At 35.2% G+C, this 23,779-nt stretch overlaps 1 protein-coding gene across 1 annotated transcript in view; it reads right to left on the bottom strand.

Moving 5' to 3' along the window:
* LOC136032695 (VWFA and cache domain-containing protein 1-like) overlaps positions 1-23,779 on the bottom strand; it is a 97,330-nt gene that overhangs the window by 58,619 nt on the left and 14,932 nt on the right. Inside the window, exons 4-8 of the mRNA XM_065712995.1 lie at positions 20,454-20,602; positions 15,628-15,734; positions 11,264-11,491; positions 5,201-5,374; positions 4,112-4,366 (exon numbers count right to left, since the gene is read on the bottom strand). Coding sequence (XP_065569067.1) covers positions 4,112-4,366; positions 5,201-5,374; positions 11,264-11,491; positions 15,628-15,734; positions 20,454-20,602 — 913 coding nt within the window. The remainder of the gene's footprint in view (positions 1-4,111; positions 4,367-5,200; positions 5,375-11,263; positions 11,492-15,627; positions 15,735-20,453; positions 20,603-23,779) is intronic.

Here is a 23,779-nt window from a genome sequence, read left to right as displayed (position 1 = left end):
TCTAATTTAATCTGGTCCGGTCCCTGATACTCCTGCCAAATTTCATCGTCCTAGCCTACCTGGAAGTGCCTAAAGTAGCAAAACCCGGACCGACAGACCGACAGAATTTGCGATTGCTATATGTCACTTGGTTAATACCAAGTGCCATAAAAACCGGTTCGACTCTCTGCAATCGGTTACAACTAGCTTTGTCTCAATGAAAAAAACTACGACGCTAGTATATCTTAATTAAATATTCGATATATAGAGGTGGCTATGGTAAGTTAGGTTCGGTATTGAACATAATAATTTCTGAGGACTCTCATTTCCATAATTCTCTGTTCTAGTTTCCTAAATTTTGTTTCTAAAGTCTTATATTTTATAATATTTTGGTATATTTCATTATGATTAACTTAACTTCACTTACTGGGTGTTGGCGGGCTGACACGTAAATACTAAATATTCAAAAGAAAATCGCCAAATTAGGACACAAAATTCAAATCAAATTTCGTAAAAGTTGCCCAAGCTTTGAGCAGAAAATTCGGTTGAAAGTTAAACTATGTCAAGCTTATGTTAAATTCCATTGCTTTTACGCCCAGAGGTTATTTCTAACATTTCTCAAACTCTTGAGATAATAGCAGAGGAGGAAAAAAATGCAAAAAGTAATTTTATTTGTTGTTCAAGCCAGGGGACTTCAAGCTTTGAGCAGAAAATTCGGTTGAAAGTTAAACTATGTCAAGCTTATGATAAATTCCATTGCTTTTACGCCCAGAGGTCATTTCTAACATTTCTCAAACTCTTGAGATAATAGCAGAGGAGGAAAAAAATGCAAAAAGTAATTTTATTTGTTGTTCAAGCCAGGGGACTTCAAGCTTATAGTAAAGGGTTTTTGGCCATGGAGATTCCATGGCAATTTTTGTTTCGATTCGACGCCATTTTGGGGGGGGGGTTCAGGTAATTTTTCCAAACTTCCAAGAAATTTGGTGTCGAAATAACATTTTAATACTAAGACTAATCCATATAATAGTCACCATTCCTGAATTACTTAGAAAAAGCAATGCTTTCTCACTTGCGAGTTTTTTGGTTTATTTTAACGCGTTTTTTTAAATTTGGGACACAATGGCCGTGGTTCAAAGGAAGAATCAGCACGGCAGTGTAAACCAGAAGGATGTAAATAAGGAAACATATTGCCTAACTTATCCTCCCTTTAAAAAAATTTTAGGCGATCATTTCAAAAGTTTGAACATGCTGGATATGACCTTTATTGTAAAATTTAAAAATCTAAACTGGAAAAAAAAGAGAAAACATAAAAAAAAGCTGGAAAAAAAGCTTACTATCAGTCTTAGGATGTTATACCCTGGACACCAATCTTTCAAAGCCCTAGCCAAGAGTACAAGTTAGTATTAAATATGTTTAAGTATTAAATACTGACCATAAGATTAAACAGGTTTAAAAAAAATATTGAACGGGCTATCCAGTCAATTTCCTAGTTTTTCTTTATTCTGTCAATTTTCATGAATAATTTCATGCAAGAGGATGTGGTCTCAAGCAGAAATAAACCAGGTGATAAAATTCCAGGCAATAGTTAAAGTAATTATCGTTTTATGGCAATTAATAAATATTAAATATGCTTCTATACGAAATTATTGAGCTCATCAGCAGATTCTAAAATGTAGTAGAATTGGTTAAGCTAACTTAGGCCTACTAGTTACAGTCACCTAAAATTACTTTTAATTTAAATACAGATAGTTTGACCTACAGTCAAACTATCAAATCACCGAGTATCCTACAGAGAGCTGATCAATCAGCTCTCTGTAAAGAAGATGGCTCTAGCACGACCCAGAAGGACATTCTGGACATAAGTCAAGTAAACAAGTCATGTGACTGACAGTCAACTAGAATTCAAAGAGATAACGTTGGTGTCCCCCTTCCCCCCCCCCTAAAGGTCGCATCTGAAATTTTCATACTTCTGACATAATTGCCAAAAACGCTTTGTTAAGCTGTTCTCAAAGGGATGATCATCAGGAGAATGGAGCATATACATCAAGCACTTTATTTTTGGCATCACGCCAGATACACAGTTTTTAGCGAGTAGAAGAAAGAAAGAGATAACGAAGGCTCTCATTACTAAGTTAAATTCAGTACTGAACGAAACCATTCATTGAGTGTTCATTCGATGGCTGTATGAATAAATTAACTACAAATCTACAAGCAATAGATTCTAGTAAAATCTTTGGCTGATTTTTTAAAATACGGAATTAGGCCCTGTTATTTTGTCAATATGAATTTAGAAGATATGTACGACCCCTAAAAAAGAATACATATTCGACTTTCTCATATTTTCAGCATAATATATTTTCTAGCACAAAAAATACCTTTTAGCATAAAAAGTTTAGTATTTATCTCCCGGACATTCCATTTTAAAGCGAAAAAAATAATTAAAAACTAAATTACTCAAAAAGAAAATTAGTACAGCTTTTTAGAGTAGAAAGAGCTCTGTCGAATGAACGAGTTACAACGAACATTATATAACTTAACTTTCAACTTTTTCTTTATTCAACTTAAAACAATACAAAAACAATATTATGTCCCAACAGAGAGCAGAGCTCGTAAGGCTGGGACAGTGCAAAAACATAGAAAAAACATCAACATACCATCATACTAATAATTCCGAAATTTAACACGGCAAAAAAACTAACAAAATAAAAAAAAACACACAAAAGAGAAGTAACAAGGATAAGTATATAACTAAATTTCGGGCGGGAGGTGCGTGGGAGGCCATCCCGAACACAGGGACACAAAAACAAAACACACAAAGAAGAAGATCAAATAATTTAATTTTCCATCGTCAATGGTGAATAGTCAAATATTAGCAAACAATCTGTAATATTTGCTTTTTTAAATTTAGCTGAAATTTTGGGGATGGATCAAACATAATTTTGTCATTCAGCTTATTATTGTTTACAATGAAGTGTATTTGGTACCTAATCGAAAACCTTGACCTTTCAGAACTTACAAAAGGAATTCGGTAGATCCCAGACCTCCAACAATCCGAACAAGGAAGTAAAATTAACAGATACTTTTCATAGAAATAGTTTTTAGAATTTGGATTTGAAAATGCCATATCGAAGTATTTAATACTCGTTTATCCTTTAAATCTAACAAATTCAAGAAAAAGAATAACTTTTTAGTCTCCAAAACATTTTCGCCCTATTTTGTAGTAACTGTAAGGGTTTTATATGCTTCTAAAAGGTATTAAGATAAACAACTGAGCAGTAATTCAAATAAGAAGCAATTAGAGAGTAGTAAATTATTTTTAATATGGTAAATGGAAAAATATTCTTCACACTTTTTTCCAATTTTATCTTTAATTAAATTCCAAGTTTTTCGGAGAGAATCAGAATTTTTAAATGAATTTTCATAATAAACTCTTTCCCTTTCTCTAAAAATCCTTTCTAAGAAAATGTTATTCTATGTCTAACAGCGAATAAATGGTTGCAAACAAAGAAAATATGAAAACTACTTCTGTTACTACTAAGAACTCACTGCAGCACCAAGCCGCCTGAGGCCAACACAGCTACGTAAGCTCTTCCTCCATCTCAATAAAAATAAATGAAAACACCACGAACTTATTTCCTAGCCCCAATACATAAGCCTTTTTAAGAGTCATCATTCAATCTAAAAAGACCAGAATCAAGGGATGTGATCAAGATCATCCCACAATAAAGATGTAGATCCTCCTGATTTAGGCTGTTCAACAATTATTTTATAATTCGAAAATTCCAGATACGAACTTTAGGCGTGACGATGTATAATTGTAAAGTGCAAACACTTGAGATTTTCAAAATCCATAATTTCAACAAAAATAATCTTATCATTTAAATTTGAATATTCCCAAAGTAGAGGTTCTCACTCTTGCACCTCAAAAACCTCACCAGAAAAATTCACCCATAAAATCATTCAAAATAACCGAGGGTAATTTATTAACAATTATTGATCAATATAATTAATAATGGAAAAGGGAAAAAGATAGCACCTGTAAAACGGTAACCGTTCAGTAACATGTACATTCCTCTAATTCGTAAACAAACCTTTTAGGCAAGTGAGAAATAGACAGGAAAACCGAGCTTACCATCAATCACCGGATAAGTATTAATAATCACTCGACCACGAAGGCACTGATTCTCTCTTGCCACCAGGTTTAACACCGAGCCGCGTTCAGTCAGGGACATTAGAAGGCCACGACTAATATAGAGGATTATCGGTTCCACATCTAGAGAACTAGAATCATTCGTAGAGTGCGCGCAACTAACTCCATCATTTCCATATATGAGTTTTTTAATCATGTTAAAGGCTGTTATCATGGCGAGAGTATGATTGGCCGGACCTAAAAATACAAGCATTACGCTATTAAATTCATTTTAACCTCTAAATTAAACTAAATCTAAATTAAACCTTAAAAAAAAACTAAACCCTGATAAAGTCCCATAAAAACACGTTGAATTGACATCGTTCTTTTTTTTGGGGGGGGGGGGGGTAAACACCTGAGCCTCATTTGATTCACAAGTCCTGTCAAAAACATAGTGGGTTCCATTTGGATGTATACCGACAATACAAGCGTTTGATTCGTCGACGTAAATGCCCTCTTTTGACAACACAAAAGCTGCCTCTTCTCTCCGTGGTCGATAGAAAAACTTAGATATTGGCAAATAATTCAAAATTGAAATAGAGACTGTCAATAAACAACTGAAAAGAAAACTAATGCCATGCTTTAAAACTCTGAGAAAAAATGTCATAAATGCCACAAAAAAAGCACAAACGCGGGGCTTACAAAACGCAAGAATGCTGAGAATACTAAACAAATACCATGCTTAAACGAGTTCTTTACGAGAAAAACTCCTACAGAATTGAATTAAACGAAGCCATGCAACACAATGTTCAAAATTCTCGCGGAATCCTCGCGCTTTATTTGTATTTCTCTATTGAAAAATCCGGCAAATAATTCAGTTTTCTAATAATGCTAGGGTTATTAATATTGCCCACCTAAAAAAAAACTTCTTTTTTTACACGGAATGTATCTTTACTTTGAATGGCAAATTTGACGAAGTTAAAGATTTTTTAAGACGAAAATAGATAGCCAAAATGTCTATTCAAATACAACAGGTCAAAATTCAAAATAGTCAAAAGCAAGATAATCAAGCCAAAATGCAACAAAACAAACCTTCTCCTTTTTCCAAGTAATCAAGAAAACGAGTAAATGAAAATTTGGTATCAGCCGTGGCATTAGCAAAACCTCCATTAGGACAAGCCTCAACTGTGGCCAACCTGATCTCAGATGAAATTGCCACCACACCAACACTATCCCGATCTGACAGTGAATTCACAAAATACTTTCCTACAACAAAAATGAAAAAACATTAAAAACAGTTTTTTTTAGAATTCATCCAGACTGAAAACAATAAACTAAACAGGTTAGACAAAAATGATAACAATATACAAACGTTTTTCTTCAGCTTAGAGGCTCAGTCGGAGGCGTTTTTAAAGCTCGGAAAATTACATTTATTTGCCAGAATAAACAAACCTTTGCTAGTTTTTTAAATTTTCAACAACAAAATTATAAAAAATGTCGCTACCAAAGGTTGAAATTATATTGAAATTATATGGTAGATAACCTGAAAAAACTAGACGGATTTAATAACAAAACAAATCAAATATGAAGGTAAAAGTCTTGAAAGGAAAACATTTGACAAGATTTAAAAGTCAATCTCTTCTTTTTGTTCAGTCAATTTCTTCTGATGTTCCAACTGTAGCTATTCAAAATAATTCCTTGCGAAAAGTTTCAAGAGAAGTTGACCGTTAATGAAGCTTTATCTGGAAAGGGAACTCAAAACACTTATTTCATGCCTCATTTTTGAAGAAACAATATATTTTGAAACCTTACAGAATATTCATCACCCAAAAGTCCCATCGTACCTCAGGGTCCCTGCCTAATTTACATAGTAATTGTTTATTTTTATGGTTGTATTTATTAATACGTTTTGTTTCTTTTTATTGTCTTGGTGTCTACTTAAGAGAGGGGAGGGGTTGTGTTAACTTACGTATAGCGTAAAAGAGCTGTACCTCAGTTTGTCGTCCTAAACAGTGGAGTGGATCCAACAACATTATTCGAAATGTTTTTCTTATAATGAATCGTGTTTCATTTTATTCCTGTGGAAGAGGGGGGGGAGTAAGTTGGGGATAATGTTTTTCCTATTCTGATGCTCACACCGATCTTCACTTTTTTCATTTTTTTCGTTTTATACTCGCAACACCTTCTAGAAGATTTTAACTTCAAAACCCGTTGCTTATCTAGTTTTAATCTTTCTGACAACTTTCACTCTTTTAGGGCCTCTTATCAACAACTATCGTTTCTCAACCATTTTAGTGTCACAGCCCCCAAAATAGTAGCAGAGCCAAAATATCTAATTGTTTTTTAACTGATGTTTATTTTCAATAACTTCAATTCATTTCATTTCTATTATTTACGTTGAAATATATTGATATTCATTTCATTTGTTCATTCCATAATTTATTATCAAGCCTATATCTTTACATTTGCATCTTTTCTTATGTTCATTTTGCTTATGTGCGTCATATGCACATAAGATCAATATCGTTTTAATGAGCACCTCGTACATTTAATGCGTTCTTGTGAAGGCCCCGGAATACACTATGGTGCAACTATCAGGTAGACCTATGCACCTTAAAACCTAATCCAACTAGAATTGAAGGACGTTGCAGCTTCGGAAAACTTGAGGGATGACTGGAGGTTCTTCGTTCAGCACAGGTGGAATTCATGTCAAAGGAAAAGTAATGTATTTTGTAAATAGACGTTTTCTCCTGAGCAACTTCGACTCCTTGTAAATGAATTTATGAAAGGAATATAAACTTAATTATACATAATATATAAACCGAATTATAACAATATCAGTACCAAAAATTCAAAATCATTGGGTTTTCTTGTCTAGAACTTTAGCTTGCCAGGGAAAGAATTCATAGCCAATCCACTATTTGAATCTTTTTTTTTCTTTCTTTTTTTAAGACAAGATGGCGGAAGTCTTTGCTGAAATATCTGTTTTATCTTTTCGTTTTATTCATTGGTTAAAAGTCACCCTCCTTTGGTTTTCCTTAATTTTCTAAACCCAAATGAATTAATTGTTTTCCTTCGTTGTTTTATCGTGTAAAACCTGGAGATCATCACCTACTTACAAATCATTGCCGATCTTCGGTCAACAATCCCAATCATCGGCTAATTATAGCTCAACACTGGTCTGTGATCAACTATGGCAATCATCAGCTGACTATAACTGATGGCTTGTCTGTGGTCAGCCAGAATTACTACCACTTCTGTTTAATGATAAATGGTTGATACATATATGTCATTCCTAAAATCAGTATCAGTGATTTCTCTTGAATCAGTACGTCATTTCAACTATTAATTGTTAAATCAAAATTCGTACATAAGCCTTTAGTATTTTTGGCCAACTTCGGGTCTATGGAAACCTGCTCCAGGTGGAGAAACGATGCTTATGATACGAAAGGCTGTTAAATCTAAGCGCACTTATACAAAATTAGAAATTAGATTTACACTACCTAGGCAACGCGAAGTGATGCAGCAACCCATGTTAGGTCCACCAACAAAATTGTTGCAGCAATTGGGTAGGGAACCAAGTAAAGAATTTAAAAATATTATATTGATTTTGCATCCAGTTGAACCTTAAATGTATATATGTAATGTACCTTTTAAAAGTATCGGAAACAAAATATTGATTTTGCGACCGGTTGAACCAAAGACATATGCATGTAATGTGCCCATAAACGTATCAGAAAGAAATATAGACGAATTGGCAGTAGTATCTAAACCCTAGCTTTGGTTTTGATTCTTTGCTGTTGATTACTTTCCGTAAAAAAAAACCTTACCATAAAACTTCATTGATAAACTCAACGTAAATATCGAATATAAAGGGCTGGTGGTATTTGATAGTTGAGCTTACGAGACCCATGGATGGTTTCAAATTTCTAATATAATCTTATTCAACCTAGTTAGTAGCTATAAAGCTACTTGTCAATTTTCAGAATCATATATTCTAAATAAACTACTAATAATTCAGGAACAACGTCATATTATTTACAATCGTTGCAGAAACACATAAATCTAAGTGACAAGGATTTTTCCTACACTTAAGTGTATAAAAAAAGGGGGGGGGGCACTAGTTTGGCACAAGGTTTTAACTTCTCATCCATGAAGATGACCCTGATCTAACAAACGATAGATGAAGCACTATGGTTTAGTATATTAGCAATCAATTACCAATAAATAGAATATCTAAGGCATCAGCTCATACAATTTATTATTTTCCATTGGAAGGAGTGCGGTAGCACCCCCTCAAACTACCTCCGTCTAGGCCAAATCCGGTCAGGAAACAAGAACAAGAACTAAGAGCTCATATGGCACTTGTGACGAGGTCGGAAGAGCTAAGAGCTAAGAGCTCACATGGCATGAGCTCTAGCAAAATTCTAAGAATCAATAGTTTGATTTAAAAGGAAAATCGGAGGCTTAATGCCGGTCGGGACTTACAATAAGAGCTCTGAGACACGAGGTCCTTCTAAATATCAAAATTCATAAGGATTTGATTACCCACTCATTGAATTTCGGAGGCAGTAATGCCGTAAGGTAGTGCATTCGTTTCTAAAGGTGCAGGTAGTCCTACAAAATAATGGTTAACATAGGCATTTATTTTAGCCAACAAAACTATCCCACAACAAAGCCGTTTTCAGCCTTTTTGTGGTGCAAAACTTCTAGTCAAAAGAAGTCCAAAATGCAATTGTGAGAAATATCTGAGACAGTTAATTGATTTAGAATTATCAAAAATCTATAAGCATATTGAGCTTCGAATTCCAGAGTCGTTACTTTCGTAGGATGCCGCAGTCGTTTTTAAAAGACGTTGGTAGTCGCAAAAAATAACGGTTAATACATACATTTATTTTGGCCAAAATGACTGTCAAAAAAAGAAGTTTACAGTCATTTGTGGTGCAAAACAACAATTCTAGCCAAAAGAATGCAAAAAATGCTCCCGTGTGATTATTCTGAGAGAGAACTGATTTAGAATTATTGGAAAACTATCCGCATACTGAGCCTCGGGTTTCACAGACAGTAATACCGTATGGTTTTGCATCGTTTCTAAAGGTACAGGTAGTCTACAAAATAACGGTTCACATAAACATTTATTTTAGCCAAAAAGACTGCCCCACAGTAAAGTGCTTGTCGACTTAAAGTAAGTTTTCCGCCATTTTGCGGAGCAAAACAACAATTATAGCAGAAAGAAGTACAAAAAGCTATTGCGTAAAAATTCCGGGTAGTTAACTGATTTAGAATTATCGAAAATCTATAAGAATATTGAGCCTCTAGTTTCAGAGACATTAATACCGTACGACAGTGTATTCGTTTTTAAGGTGCAGGTAGTCCTACAAAATAAACGATTAACAGAAACATTCATGTTTATGTGAAACGTCGCTCCACAGCAAAGCGACGTTTTAGCCATTTTGCGGTGCAAAACAACAATTCTAGCCAAAAGAAGATCAAAAATGCTATTGTGTGATAATTCTGAGATAGTCAATTAAATTAAAATTATAAAAAAAAAACTATGCTCATTGAGCATCGAGTTTCAGACACAGTAACGCCGTCCGGTAGCCCATTCGTTTCTAAAGGTGCAGGTAGTCCTACGAAATAACGGTTAACATAGACATCTATTTTGGCCAAAAAGACTGTCCCACAGCAAAGCAGTGTTTTCAGCCATTTTCTGGAGCAAAACAACAATTCTAGCCAAAAGCAGTCCAAAATGCTATTGTATGAAAATAGCCAAAAGACTGTCCCACACCGAACACGCATCCATGATCTTTTTTTTAGCATAAACATACAAAATTCTTTATTTTTATTTACAAAGATTTGTAGAACTTGAAGTAAAGCGTAAATAAAACTTTACCTCTAATAACAACCCTCTCCCTCTGCAATCCCTTGCTACGGTGGGCTAGCCACATATTGTCATGGTGGCGCGAAATATGCATTGTCTAGGCTCAAAGAAACTTGGCATTTTCACTAAAGCCTCTTAGAAATAACCAAATGGAAAAATGTCTCTTTTTTCTCGCAGGGGCGTCTTATAGAGCAATAGAAACGTAGCATTTTCATAAAAACCACTCAGAAATAGCTCTTAAAAGGGCTGAAATTTATCTCTAATAACAACCCTCCCCCTCTACTATCGCTTGCAAGGGTTCTTACCCTTCTTTAAATCATGGTTCATTTTGCTTATATTTTATCTCTTTTAAGCTTTTTTTTGCACTTTTTTTGCGTATGTCCTTTGGATTTCTGGTTTCAGGATAAAACTACAATACGTAACCATTTACGTAATAGAAATTCTAACGCCAATGCTATGCAGCATCTACTATGCAACCTAACATGTCTAGGTCACGTTAGAACATTAATAGAATGTAGCAAGGAGGTGCACCTAATATAGCAAAAATCAATAGCCTTGCTGGATAGTTACACGGCTCGGAGACAATTGTTCGCAAACATGCGAGCAATTTAATCATTCTAGAATGTGGGTAAGGAATTCCCTCGTGTGTGCAATAGGTTATCATGTAGAGTGCGTTAGCCGAGTCAAAATATTAGAAAGACTTTCATAGTTTATCTGGTTAGCACTCAATTTCATTGAGGGGGAAACCCTCTCGAGTCCTAATGTGGACAAAAATCTTTAGTTAGTAAATGTTCCCTGAAAAAAAAACGGATTGAAATGAATCTGTTAAAGTATTAGGTAACATTCCACGTGTACATTGTCATTACGTAAGACCCACATGTCCGCTGCCATTACCTCACCCCCAGTAAATCTATCAATTCAAGCCAGATTGCGTCAAATCCGACGTTTGTACCGTTATTACGTAACACCCACGTGTGTGTTCCCCTCAGTTAAAACCAGGACTTGACTAACGGACTCTAACATGTCCTATTATGTAACACCCCGAAACCCATTACACAACAACCAAAGTAAACCCTCCCTATGATGTAGCATATATCTGAAAACATTCCATACGACGTAGGTGTACTATACACGTGGACTATAGCATTACGTCAGGAAGGGACTAATAGCTCCATATATACCCCCTATTTGTCTTCTAGAAACTGAAAAGCCTACATTACTGCTTACTAACAACAACATCAATAGATTGAATCAGAAATCATGGATTTTCTTACCAAGAGCTTTGGCAATCATCAGCTGATTGTAACTCATTGCTGATCCATGGTCAACCAAAATAACTACCACTTTTCTTTGAGGATAAACAGTTGATACATAAATGTCAGCTCTGTAATCAGTTTCACTGTTTCGACAGCCAAATGAGGGATATTCACAATGTGCTCCGTCGGAGCCAATGAAATATTGCCATTTCAATCCAGGAGTCATGCGCAAATTGGATGCATACACTAGAAAAAAAGTAAGTAGCGACAATCAGAACTATAGTAGAGAAAATATTTTTCTAAAAACGCTAGAATCTAGAAATGAAGTTAGAGTGAATAGATCTAGAATTAGATTATTAGGAGCACTGAGTGAAGGTCTCGTAGCATATACTTTTGTAAATCTTTAAGAATTGTCCAGAAAAAGGACTCAACGCTTCACATTCACAAATTATTATGGTTTTTACATAATTCACACTATGGTCCATCCGAGCCACTAAAAAATGGCCAATTCAATCGAAGAGTGAAGCGTAATTTCAATGCATTCACTTTAAAAAAGTACATAGCTCTAGTCTGAACATAGGATCTAAATTTGTCAAGCAAAAAAGGTAAACCGTGCAAAATTTTCTAAATCTTCAATTTCACTAAATCTTCAACTTCACCAAAACGAGACAGATGTCCTATGAAATAATAGAATGGCAACACTCTTGACAATAGAGCTCTTCCTTCAGACCATCCCCTGTTCTTAGTGTACACGAAAGGTGTAAATTTAATTAAAACTTTACAACTTGGTCAGAACAAAGAGTACGTGTAAACTAAGAGAGTTAGAACGTTGGCAATATTTGACATCTTTTCAAGCTCATTTTTCTGTCAGAAGCTTAGATCGGATAGTCATTCATACCCCAATTTTACCGATTACACCAATTAAATCTATTATTTTTATTAATACACTGAAAAAATGCTAAGTATCGCCAAACGCTAGATGGCGTTGAGAATATTTTTTCGGCACTAGCGCCAGTTTCCACTCTTATAAGTTAACCATACCCTTTGGGTCCGAATATAAAATGATCGTGAAACACCCAAAATTAAAATTTCCCTTCAAAATGGGTTAACACAGAAGGAATCTCTCAGCATTTTGAACAATGTTTTAACTATTCTTCCACAATCCTCTCATTAGTGTCCAGTCCCATTTCTGTCCCTCCTTCTCTGCCTCTGGTATAAGACAGGCGATTCAAAATGTCTCTATTATTGCTATTGTAACAGGGCTGCCACACGTTCAAATGGTAAAAAATAGATACTTAGGGACCTCTTTTTAGTCGAAAAAGGGACCTCTCTAGGGATCATTCTGGACGCAAAATAGACCCCAAAACTCAGTTTTCTGAAAGCTTTTGAAAAAAAAGCGGTGACACAACAGCAAATGGCACTTGACTAAGGAAAAAAACAGGAATGATCATTTGCAGACATCTCTCCATGATCAGAGGCCGCATGATAATAAAAAAACCGACCACCTGACAATAATCATGTCATTGGAGGAGCTTTTTCCTTCTTTTTTTCTGAGCGCTTTACTTTCGAATACAAAAAAATCATATACAAAAATATGATGAAAGAGACAAGGGTACGGTAACTAGAACACAAAACCTATTTGTTTCCATTTTTTGCACCGCCTTGCACTGCCTGGAACAGAGCTGTTTCATCGACTCTAACTACTGCTGGTTCTTTGAGTCCCATCTATCATAGCCTGCGCTAACTGTATCTCGACCACGTCCTTCTTTTCTGTGCCTTTTTTGAGCCAGTTATGAGCTTCAATCGGTAACTCGTGTGCGGCCCGTTCCTTTGAACCAAACCCTTCTTTGTTTCTTTGAGAGATTTTTCGAGAGTCTCTATTGTCTGTCTTTTCAAAGAGGTTCTAACAAGCTGCCACTCCTACAGCCGTTCTATTGCATTCAAATCCTGCTGCTCTTTCTCAGTTTTTTCTTCTAGGACTTTTTCCTACGGTATGTCCAAATAATAGGTTTCTCTAGCGGATTTGGCCAGTTTTATCAAGTCTTCAGTGACAACAACATTTTGTGGACGTTCTAGATATCTGTCCCACCTATCTATCACAGCAAGTTTTGCACCCAAAGTTCGTTCATTCATCGAAGCTCTTTCTTTCCTGAGAACTCGCCCGGAAAGGGGGAAATCCCCCTTAATGTCGGCAGACCCGTGTGAAATGGTGAAAATATTTTTTACGATTTCAGGCAAATTTAGATATTTTCCTCCCTGGATCACGTTGTTCGACTGGTCGTCGATCCTTTCTGGCTCCAATAAAAGTCTGGATAACTGGACTAGCTTAGACTCTTCAACTAACATTCCTTTTGCGTCACCATGGGTAACTTCCTGGCAATATATAATAGATTGTGAGCAGAAAATGGTTTTGAAACTTCACTGGGATGCAGAAAAGTTAACGCTTGCAACAGCTGCTTTCTGCCGACTTCATCAAGGGTCACCTTCCGGAAATAGGGGGTCAAGAGCTTCAATTAAAAATAAACAAACTTAGCTGGCCCGAAGGAAAAGTTTTTGACTAATGTTTCTCGGAACATTTTTCCATATACACCTGTTTTGTCGTCTACGAATTTACCAGAACAGTCGGACTCAATAATCTTCAGTACCCATTTAATTTCTGCAACTGTTGTTTCATCCCGCACTACAGAAGCACCTAGGTGCATGGGCAATTTCGCCCGTTCGCCACTCTCCATGGAAGATGCTGCTGAGAGATGAAGCTGATTTGGCGTTAGCTTTATGGTAACATTCTTCTGATGTTCAGCAGTTCTGGCGATCAGCAGTAAAGCGTAGGAGCCCCAATGACAGACAAGCGATGTATTTCAGATAGTACAGTACAGAGAAAACAGACCTCCCGGAATGGCTCTACACCACTCTTTCATTTGGTTTCCAGTTGTATCTTCAAGTTGCATAAGTCTCCCAGAATTTGCACTTTTCCATTCTAATACAAACTGAATCTTCAAACCCTAAACTTTAAAAAAAGAAAAGAAGTTAGTACAAAAATATATAGGCTATTATCAGAGATGTATTCAAATAAAAAAGGGCAGAAGCAAGTAATCTAATAGTCCAAGAAATGTATGTAAGCTCAGAATCGCGCAAGAAACCTGGTTTTAACCCCGCCTCCTTCGTATTTTGTACTCTGTGTACAAAATACATAATTTTTATTTTTTTTTCTATGTGCAACAAAGTGACACCCAGAAAAATTTTCCCAGTAATTAATAAAGCGAACCAAACCTTACCGCCTCCTAGCCTATTGACTCCAGAGGCAAAGAAGGTTGCTTCTTTGTGAATAGTCTGTCTGCTCTATCAAGACAGTAATATAGTAGCCTATGTAACAAAAAGTCATATGTTTCTTAGACAAGCCAAAATAGGTTCCAAGAGTCTCCATCGAAACAAAAATACTAAAAACCGTATACTCATAGGTATTGGTAGCCTTCAGGATATGCAGCTTTAAACCAAAGCAAGAAAATAGACTTTATGGACCTTTATCAATTTAAGGGACCAATAGGGACCCTCACTCGATTTTAGGATCTTTTAGGGACTTTGTGGGAGCCCTGTTATAATATAAATATATACCAAGAGCTAAAGTTCTTCTTTGAGAAATTTTAAGATGACTTTATTGGGATCACTCCTGATGGAAGGACTACTCCCACGACAGTGATTACCAGATTTGTTTCTTTTTTGTTCCTCCAGACTGATCTTGAGGCGACAGAATTCTCCCTCGTCCCCTCAACTCCTGTGCGCGAAAGTAGGTTGAACAATGTGTCTTCCAAAGTATTCATATATTTGATATAGAAAAAGAAAATATATCAAGGAATTGTTTTGTTTTAGTAAAATACTTCATTTAATACCAGTTTATTTTTTTTATAATTAGTTTTATCCTACTTATCACGTTTCATCCAATTTAGCCAAACCGATTATGGTAGCATACACTATAAAAAAAAAATCTGAAATGTTTTGGACACAAATCCATATATACTATGAACACTGCAATATAACATAAACAAATTCATATCAACATTATAGGCTATAACGACATTTAAATACTATATTTATATACCAATTGAAATCGTATATACATCGGTAAACATCATATACATGATCACCACATAGTTAAGTTCGATCTCAGATGCTCAATTTCCGATGGAAAATCTTATTAGCATTGTATTGTGATAACTAGGGTATATATGGTTAATCCCCATAGGACTAACATAATAATCTTTATTATTCTACACAATTGTTAAATTTCAGTTGAACACTGGAATATAAGGTAAAAACACAGTTGTTAATCTAAAACACTAGATAGACAAACACAGATAAAAACACAGAAAGACAAAAACACAAACCATGAGTTAAGTTTCTCCCAGGTGAAAATGCAAACAATTGACGAGACGGGAGGCTTACATCACAAGAATTCTCCAGCGAAATCTTGGTCCCAAAATGTTCATCGTACCTAAGCAAAACAAATCCATATTATTTACAAACAAGGCGCAAAACAATAGTCTTTAACGAAGGTCTATGCCTATAGATGAAACATAGAACTTGGTGATATCAATTATATAAATAGGAGTTAATACGCAGAGGCGTGTTCTACGCCGAAATATTCAATTTTTGCCCTTAGAGGAGAGGGCTGATACCGTAAAGGTGCATTTCTAGGCCCAAAATGGATTGAGTTTTTCAGTTATCTTTCGTTTCCGTTTTTTTTTTCTTTGGCTTTCTAAGAATGAATTTGGAGGAATCTTTCTCTAGCATACACTTTAGGGCAAGATTTAGATACAATTTTTAGACGAAAAGTTATTCCTGAGAAGGGTTGAAATAGTTAGGTGTGATTTTAAATTAGTATATACTTAAATAGGGTTTAAATTACATCACTTGAAAATAAATTCATGTACGACAATTACTGAACAAACCACCGCAGCATAATTAAGAAGATTCATACTTGCTTTTGTACGATTTAATTATTTTTTTTTAATCACTTTCTGTTTCACCTGGATTGCTAGAATTGTAGTTTTTCTCTAATTGAAGATTTAACGATGATTTCTTACTTTCCTTACTTTACTTTCTTACTTACAAGATTTAACGATGATCTTTCTTACTACCACTACTGTTCATTATTCATGTCTGTTCTGTTGGTGGGGAGGGGGGTGTTTTTTGTGTATACTAATTTATTCCGCGATAAGTTTTGAATGCTATTTTCCTACCCGATGGGCAGCAGCCCCGACCACAGCTACTTTTAAAGAGAGAGATTTAATTTGGGTAGACATTAATTTAGACCTAGATTAGATTTCTAATGTAAAGCAACTAAATTTTCTATATGTTGGCTGCAATAACTATATAGTTGTTTGTTTTTTTAATTGTGATAAGTACAATTCTTACTACTTCGAATGTTTATTATTCATGCGTGGTTTATTGTTGCTTTTGTTTTTTTTTATATATCAGTTAGTTTTTTCGATGTAATACCTTAAATTATGTTATTTTTTCTAAGGCCAATGCCTTTCAATGACGAATAAACAATAGTGAAATAGAATAGAAAGGCGTTGTGGTATTAAAAATAATACCTAATTTAAAGAACTACATCGAAAGTAAGTCGTATATATGGGGAGATGTGACCAATCAAGTATAATACTTTAAATTCGACATTTCTTTTGCAATTGGAAGAAGAAGAAGATTGGGCCACCTTCATTAGAAGGTGGCTAGCTTCGACTTTTGACTACTATGACTAGTTGCTACTATGACTAGCTTCAACTTTTGAACAACTGAATAAAATACAAACTGAAAATGGTATGACCAATTGCACAGTTTAACGCAAAATAACAGAAAAATCACAAGCTTCTACAGCCAAATAACTATAACAATTTTACAAGATTGATTTTTGTCGATCCTCTCTGCCGGTGGTGCCAACAAGGGGAGGGGACATTTTCCCACCAACTTAATTTTCGTTCCCTTCCTCCTTTTTCAAAAGAATAGAGAAAAAATTCACCGACCCCCCGTTACATTTTGAAAATACATTTTTTTTGCAATTGGAAGAAGAAGAAGATTGTGCCACCTTCATTAGAAATTGAACTTACATTAAGGCAATATTAAAGAAGAAAATTTGCAACTCAATACTTTGAATGAACCATGAACTCTTTCAGACAGATCTAGTGAATAAACTAGAAACTATATGTTACCCAAAAATAATTATTTTTTTCTGCATCAGGGGCGAATCTACAGCAAAATCTTGCGGGAGGCCGAATGTGACAAGGAAGCCAATGAGCAAAATCTTGGGGGGAGGGGAATATGACAAAGGTGCTAAGAATTGACAAAATTGAAAAGTTTATACAAAAAAGTAAAAAAAGAAAAAAAAAAAAGTAAGGGCGCTAAAGAATTTTATTTTTTTTTTTGGGGGGGGGCCTAGATCCGCCAGCGGCTTATATACGTTCCATATTAATAAATTTGTTTTAACTGTAATGCTTTAGTATATTGGCTGATGAAGACCACCGGTATATGTGGTCAAAATTTCCGAATTTTTGCATCTGTTTTCACTGTCTAATTAAAAGACTTATCCCAAATTGAACTTTTAATTATTCATCAGTTAATTTCGTTATATATCTTGTGTGTGATTTTCCACCCTATGGACAGTAGGTCCTATGGTACCTATTTAATTCTATGAGTATTTCGTATGATTAAAGTGGATGCAAACTTATACCTTACTTAAACATGCAAACAATAAACCTGTAACCATCTAATGTAAACTAACTGACTTGGCTAAAGGTAAACTTGACTGCAGTAAGTCAAAAGGCATTATGTGACGACTTTTTTTAGATTAACACCCCAACTCTCCAAACAAAGCCAATTCTATTCATCTGTGTATTCATCTCTTATCCAATGTCGTTTAGTGCTTAAGGCAAGGACATATCCAGGGGGGTTAGGGGCTTTGAACCCCCCCCCCCCGAAATGTTTCTCCGACTCGTCAAAACGTAATAAAAACCAACTGACTTGGCTAAATGTAAACTTGACTGCAGCAATTCAAAAGGCATTATGTGACTACTTTTTTTTATTATTACCCCAACTTTCCAAACAAAGCCAATTTTATTCATTTCTGGAATCCTTTTATCCTGTGTCGTTTAGTGCTTGAGGCAAGGCCATATCCAGGGGGGTTAAGGGCTTCAAGCCCCCCCCCCCCGAAATGTTTGTCGACTCGTAAAAACGTAATAAAAACGAATAAAACAAATTTTTGATACGTTTTTTAAAGTTCTTTAAATAAAAGTTCTTGTACCTCCCCCCGAAAAAAAATCCTGGATACGGCCGAGGCTTAAGGCCATTTAGTGCTTAAGCACTCATTGAGCGCTTAACAAAACACATTATATTTTCCTTTATTATTCACAGAACTACTTGAAAACTGGTGTATCTGATACGTTTCTACCATACATGAGACATAAAAAAAAAATCATTTTACCAACAATTTTTTCTTAATATCTAAACTTTTTACACCAAAAACTAGAAGCATATAATTGTGTCATAGTTACAAATATACCCTAGAAGCCAAAATCTTAGAAGAAATTCAAATGAGTAAAAATCCTTAAAAGCTAGGTGGCCAACAATGCCTTAGAAGTTGTGTAATACCTAGTTGGCCACCTAAAATGGATCCGGGTCTCTATGTAATCATGGGCACACGCACGCATACAATGATGTCAGTTCAGGTAGGCGGAAAGGGCATGTACCCCCTAGATTTTTTGCTCCCACCCCTAAATCTTAAGATTTCATTTTGGAGAATTTTATTGAAAAAATACTTTATTTTTTATCTTTATTAAAGATAAAAGTTAAAGAAGCCGAAAACTTAGAAGAAATTCAAATGACTAAAATGAGTAAAAATCCTTAAAAGCTAGGTGGCCAACTATGCCAACTAAAGCTAGGTGGCCAACTAGGTGGCCAAGTTGTGTAGCCAAAAAATAGGACATAAAATTACACTACTAAAGTTGAACGAGTCTGACTGTATTATTGATTTGACTCAAGCTCGTTAACTTTTTTCACAGTTTTTATTTATTATGCGCATAAAACCTTAGATTTGTCTCATCAAACAGTTCGCCCTCAACAAGCTGTAATTAAGGAGAGACTCGACTCAACAATACACCCTAAAAAACAGAATTTGACAACAATAGATATGTCCAAAGAATTGGATTTTTATGTCAATTCCGAATATGTGAAGTTCATAAAGTAAGTTTGGTATCGAACCAGTGATCTAAACATCGGGAGAGGGCTAAATAGATCGGAAATTAAAAGTTCTAGTGCTCTTTTCAAGCGAACAAAAAGATTGGAGGGCAACTAGTCCCCCCCCCTAAAGCCCCCTTTTCCATTGTTGAAACATTGTTGTTTCTTCTTTAATAAACATTATTGGTCCTGGAAAATTGATGTCTGGTTTTGGCCACCCATACAGATAGCTTCAAAAGTGATATAGGGTGACACTCTGTTTATTTGTTTAGCAAACTTCTTTTCAAGCAAATAATTTAATATTGGGTCACCAACCAATCGAATGATTTGCCCACAACCACGCAATGCACTCCCGGCCAAATGCAGAAAATCAGGAGATCAGTACCTGCGATACGTAGACTGTTGGTCACCATACGAAACAGTTTAGTTTTTTTTCCAACCAGTGTCTTCACTTTGAAAAATACGTTTTTTCAGATTTAATAAAAAATACATTTTCAACCCCTCTGAATTTTCGTGAATTAACGCCACTGCGTCCAACTGAAGAACACAGTGCCATTTGACTTGCTTATTACAATCTTTTAGAAGCTGTGAGTCTGAGAAATTGTTCTGTTTTATACAATCAAAGAATCAAGGGTTATTTCCAAGTTCCAAACGGCGCAACTACCGTTCAAGCAGAGCAAGCGCCTTTCTCGCTAACGTAGGAGGACAACCATTGGAGATAAAGCCTCAAACTGCAAATCAAGCTCAGCTTAATATATTTAAAGCAGTTGAGAGAATTTAGCAAGCCTTAGTGAAATAGCAACGGTTCGGGTTGTTGTTCGCCACAACTGACTGTGGGCGGCATGTCAGTTGACCAATCAATCTGAAGTATGAAGTTATAACACTTAAATGTAATGCATACTGAAAATACAAAAATGTGAAATTAATTGAATAAATAAAGAATAACGAAAAAAATAGAAACTAAAAGGCAAATTTTTCACACCTCAAAGCAGAATCCTGTATGTCACAACATGGGTTAGTCTGACTCAGCGGGTCTTGAAGGTGTAGCCTGAACAAATCTTCAATGATCAATCTGCTTCGATTTACAATTCTTGAATACAATAGCAATTTATTCTGCAATTTTTTGCTAACCTAAAAATTAAAAAACAGTGTCAAACAGAAGCCTGGTTTTGGCTGAATAAAGACTACACATGGAAAAATGTATATGAATATTAAAGGTTTTCAAAGATAGGACCATGTGCGCCAATCAGCCAATTCACCTTAGAAGGTAATTCATTTATTTTGGATTCTCTCTAGACCACAGCATAAATATTGAATAGTAGCAAAAATTTGGTTCAGAAATGGAATACATCAAAGCGCGCGAAAAGAAAGTTTCCCTTTGTGTCAAAACAACAGCTTCAGTTGCTACCACAATATAAATACTAAAAAAGCAGAGTCATGAAGAGAGGCGTGTCCCAAAATCTTTAACGGGGAGTATAGAAATTGTTGCTACTGTTTATATTTTTATACTGCGCTCTAGACCACTCTTAAAAGAGTTCAGCCCCAATTCCTTTCACGTAGTGAGCAGTTATGTACAAATAAGTTCACACATCCATAACTTTAAAGGGAGCATTTGGAAGTTTTATTCAAGTGGTGAGTGCAGCTTTTAAATCTAAGAAGTGCAGCTTTAGGCCCAAATAACAATCTTGGCGATAATTAATCTATCCATTGAGTATATGCAGATATGCATGTACATACAGATAATGATCATTCGTCCTTTACTACAGTTGCAGCAAAAGGACGAAAAGGTTATTGGATAAATAGCAAGCTTTTGAAATTAGATAGGCACAGGTCCAGAGGCACTGCCAGTCCCCAAATTTCGTGTTCGAATTCTGAGTGCAATATCGTAATATTGAGAAGAAATATACTATCAAACCTGAAGATAATCTGTTGGAAAATATCTTCCCATCTGTATCTTTTTAATCCTGTGCAAACAAATATATCACAAAATACTGTTTATAAAATTTTGAAAAAAAAAATGACCGTGGATGGCCAGTTTAATATGCATGTACTTTTCAACATTATTTAATCCTGACACAAATAGTACTGTTTAATCTAAGTTTATACCTCCTCAAGTTTGAAAAGTTTCAAACTTTTATTCAAACAATATTGTTGAAAAGTTTCCTCCAACATACAAATAGCAAGCCAAACTATGAATTATATAGAAGAAACTGAAAAGATTACGACATTATTTTTCCATTAAAAAGACAATTTCAATGAAAAAGCGAACAGAGATTAATTAAAAAACGTTTCCATAAAAAAGTTTCTCAAAGAGCTCCAAAAAGCCGAAAAAGATCAGAAATAAAGTCAAAAAGCCTTCCAAGTGTAAAACTACCACAAATCAACATCAACAAATAAATGGAACTCAAAACGGATAGAAACTACAATAAATAACCGAATCAAACTCAAGATTGACATGAGAAGACTGACAACCCCCATGCCTTCTCGAGATCAGAACATAATTTGCACTTCAGTGAAAACAACATACTTTTAAAATGTTTTCGCTTTTTTACTTTAATAAATATTTTTTTTTTAATTTTAAGGAGTAAATATCAATACATGCATATAAAACTGACAATCCACGGTCATTTTTTTTTCAAAATTTTATAAACAGTATTTTGTGATATATTTGTTTGCACAGGATTAAAAAGATACAGATGGGTAGGTAATATTCAACAGATTATCTTCAGGTTTGATGGTATATTTCTTCTCGATATTACGATATTGCACTCAGAATTCGAACACGAAATTTGGGGACTGGCAGTGCCTCTGGACCCGTGCCTATCTAATTTCAAAAGCTTGCTATTTATCCAATAACCTTTTCGTCCTTTTGCTGCAACTGTAGTAATGGACGAATGATCATTATCTGTATGTACATGCATATCTGCATATACTCAATGGATAGATTAATTTCCGCCAAGATTGTTATTTGGGCCTAAAGCTGCACTTCTTAGATTTAAAAGCTGCACTCACCACTTGAATAAAACTCCCAAATGCTCCCTTTAAAATTATGGATTTGTGAATTTATTAGTACATAACTGCTCACAACGTGAACAGAGTTGGGGCTGACCTCTTTTAAGAATGGTTTTATAAATAGGAGCAACAATTTCTATGCTCTCCGTTAAAGATTTTGGGACACACCATTCACACACCTCTCTTCATGACTCCGCCTTCTTTAGTATTTATACTGTGGTAGCAACGGACAATCTTCTTAAAAAACTTGTTTTGTGGAAAAAGTGTTTTATATTAATTCCTGTTCGTTTTTTTGTTGTTGTTTTTTACAGTTTTTCATGGAAGTAATGATATTTTATACCTTTTCAGTTTTCAAACAGTTCGTGGTAACGAACTTTAGTAAGGAGCGACCCGGCTCAATAGTAACCGAAACTCAAAAAAGGAATTTTGATACCAATAGTTACATCAAAAAAATCACATTTTCATGCTGATTTTAAATATATAACTTTCATCAAGGTTAGTTTTACGTATCAAAAGTTACGAGTCTGAGAAAATTCGCATTATTTTAGAAAATTGGGGAAAACACCCCCTAAAAGTCATACAATCTTAACAAAAATCACACCATCAGATTCAGCGTATCAGAGAACCTTATTGTAGAAGTTTCAAGCTCCTATCTACAAAAATGTAAAATTTCGCATTTTTTGCCAGAAGACAAATCACGGATGCGTGTTTATTTGTTTTTTTGTTTTGTTTTTTTTCCAGGGGTGATCGTATCGACCCTGTGGTCCTAGAATTTCGCGAGAGGTCTTATTCTAACGGAAATTAAAAGTTCTAGTGCCCTTTTTAAGTGACCAAAAATTGGAGGGCACCTAGGCCCCCTCCCACGCTCATTTTTCCCCAAAGTCACCGCATCAAAATTCCGAAATAGCCATTTTATTCACCATAGTCAAAAAACCTAATAACTAGGTCTTTGGGGACGAGTTACTCCCTCGCAGCCCCCGTGGGAGGGGTTGCAAGTTACAAACTTTGACCTGTGTTTACATATAGTAATGGTTACTGGGAAGTGTACGGACGTTTTCAGGGGGATTTTTTTGGTTTGGGAGGGAGAGTTGAGGTGGGGGGGGGGTTACGTGGAAGGATCTTTCCATGGAAAAACTTCTCATGGGGGAAGGGACTTTCAATGAAGGGGGCACAGGATTTTTTAGCATTATTTTCAAAAAAAAATGATAAGTGTTTTATCATTAAATGTTTTATCAACAAAAATATGAAATTTTTTTTCTACTGAAAGTGAGGAGCAGCATTAAAACTTAAAACGAG

The sequence above is a fragment of the Artemia franciscana genome, chromosome 11 (assembly GCF_032884065.1).
Source record: "Artemia franciscana chromosome 11, ASM3288406v1, whole genome shotgun sequence".
Lineage (NCBI taxonomy): Eukaryota > Metazoa > Arthropoda > Branchiopoda > Anostraca > Artemiidae > Artemia > Artemia franciscana.
This window is presented reverse-complemented; position numbering and strand designations above follow the sequence as displayed.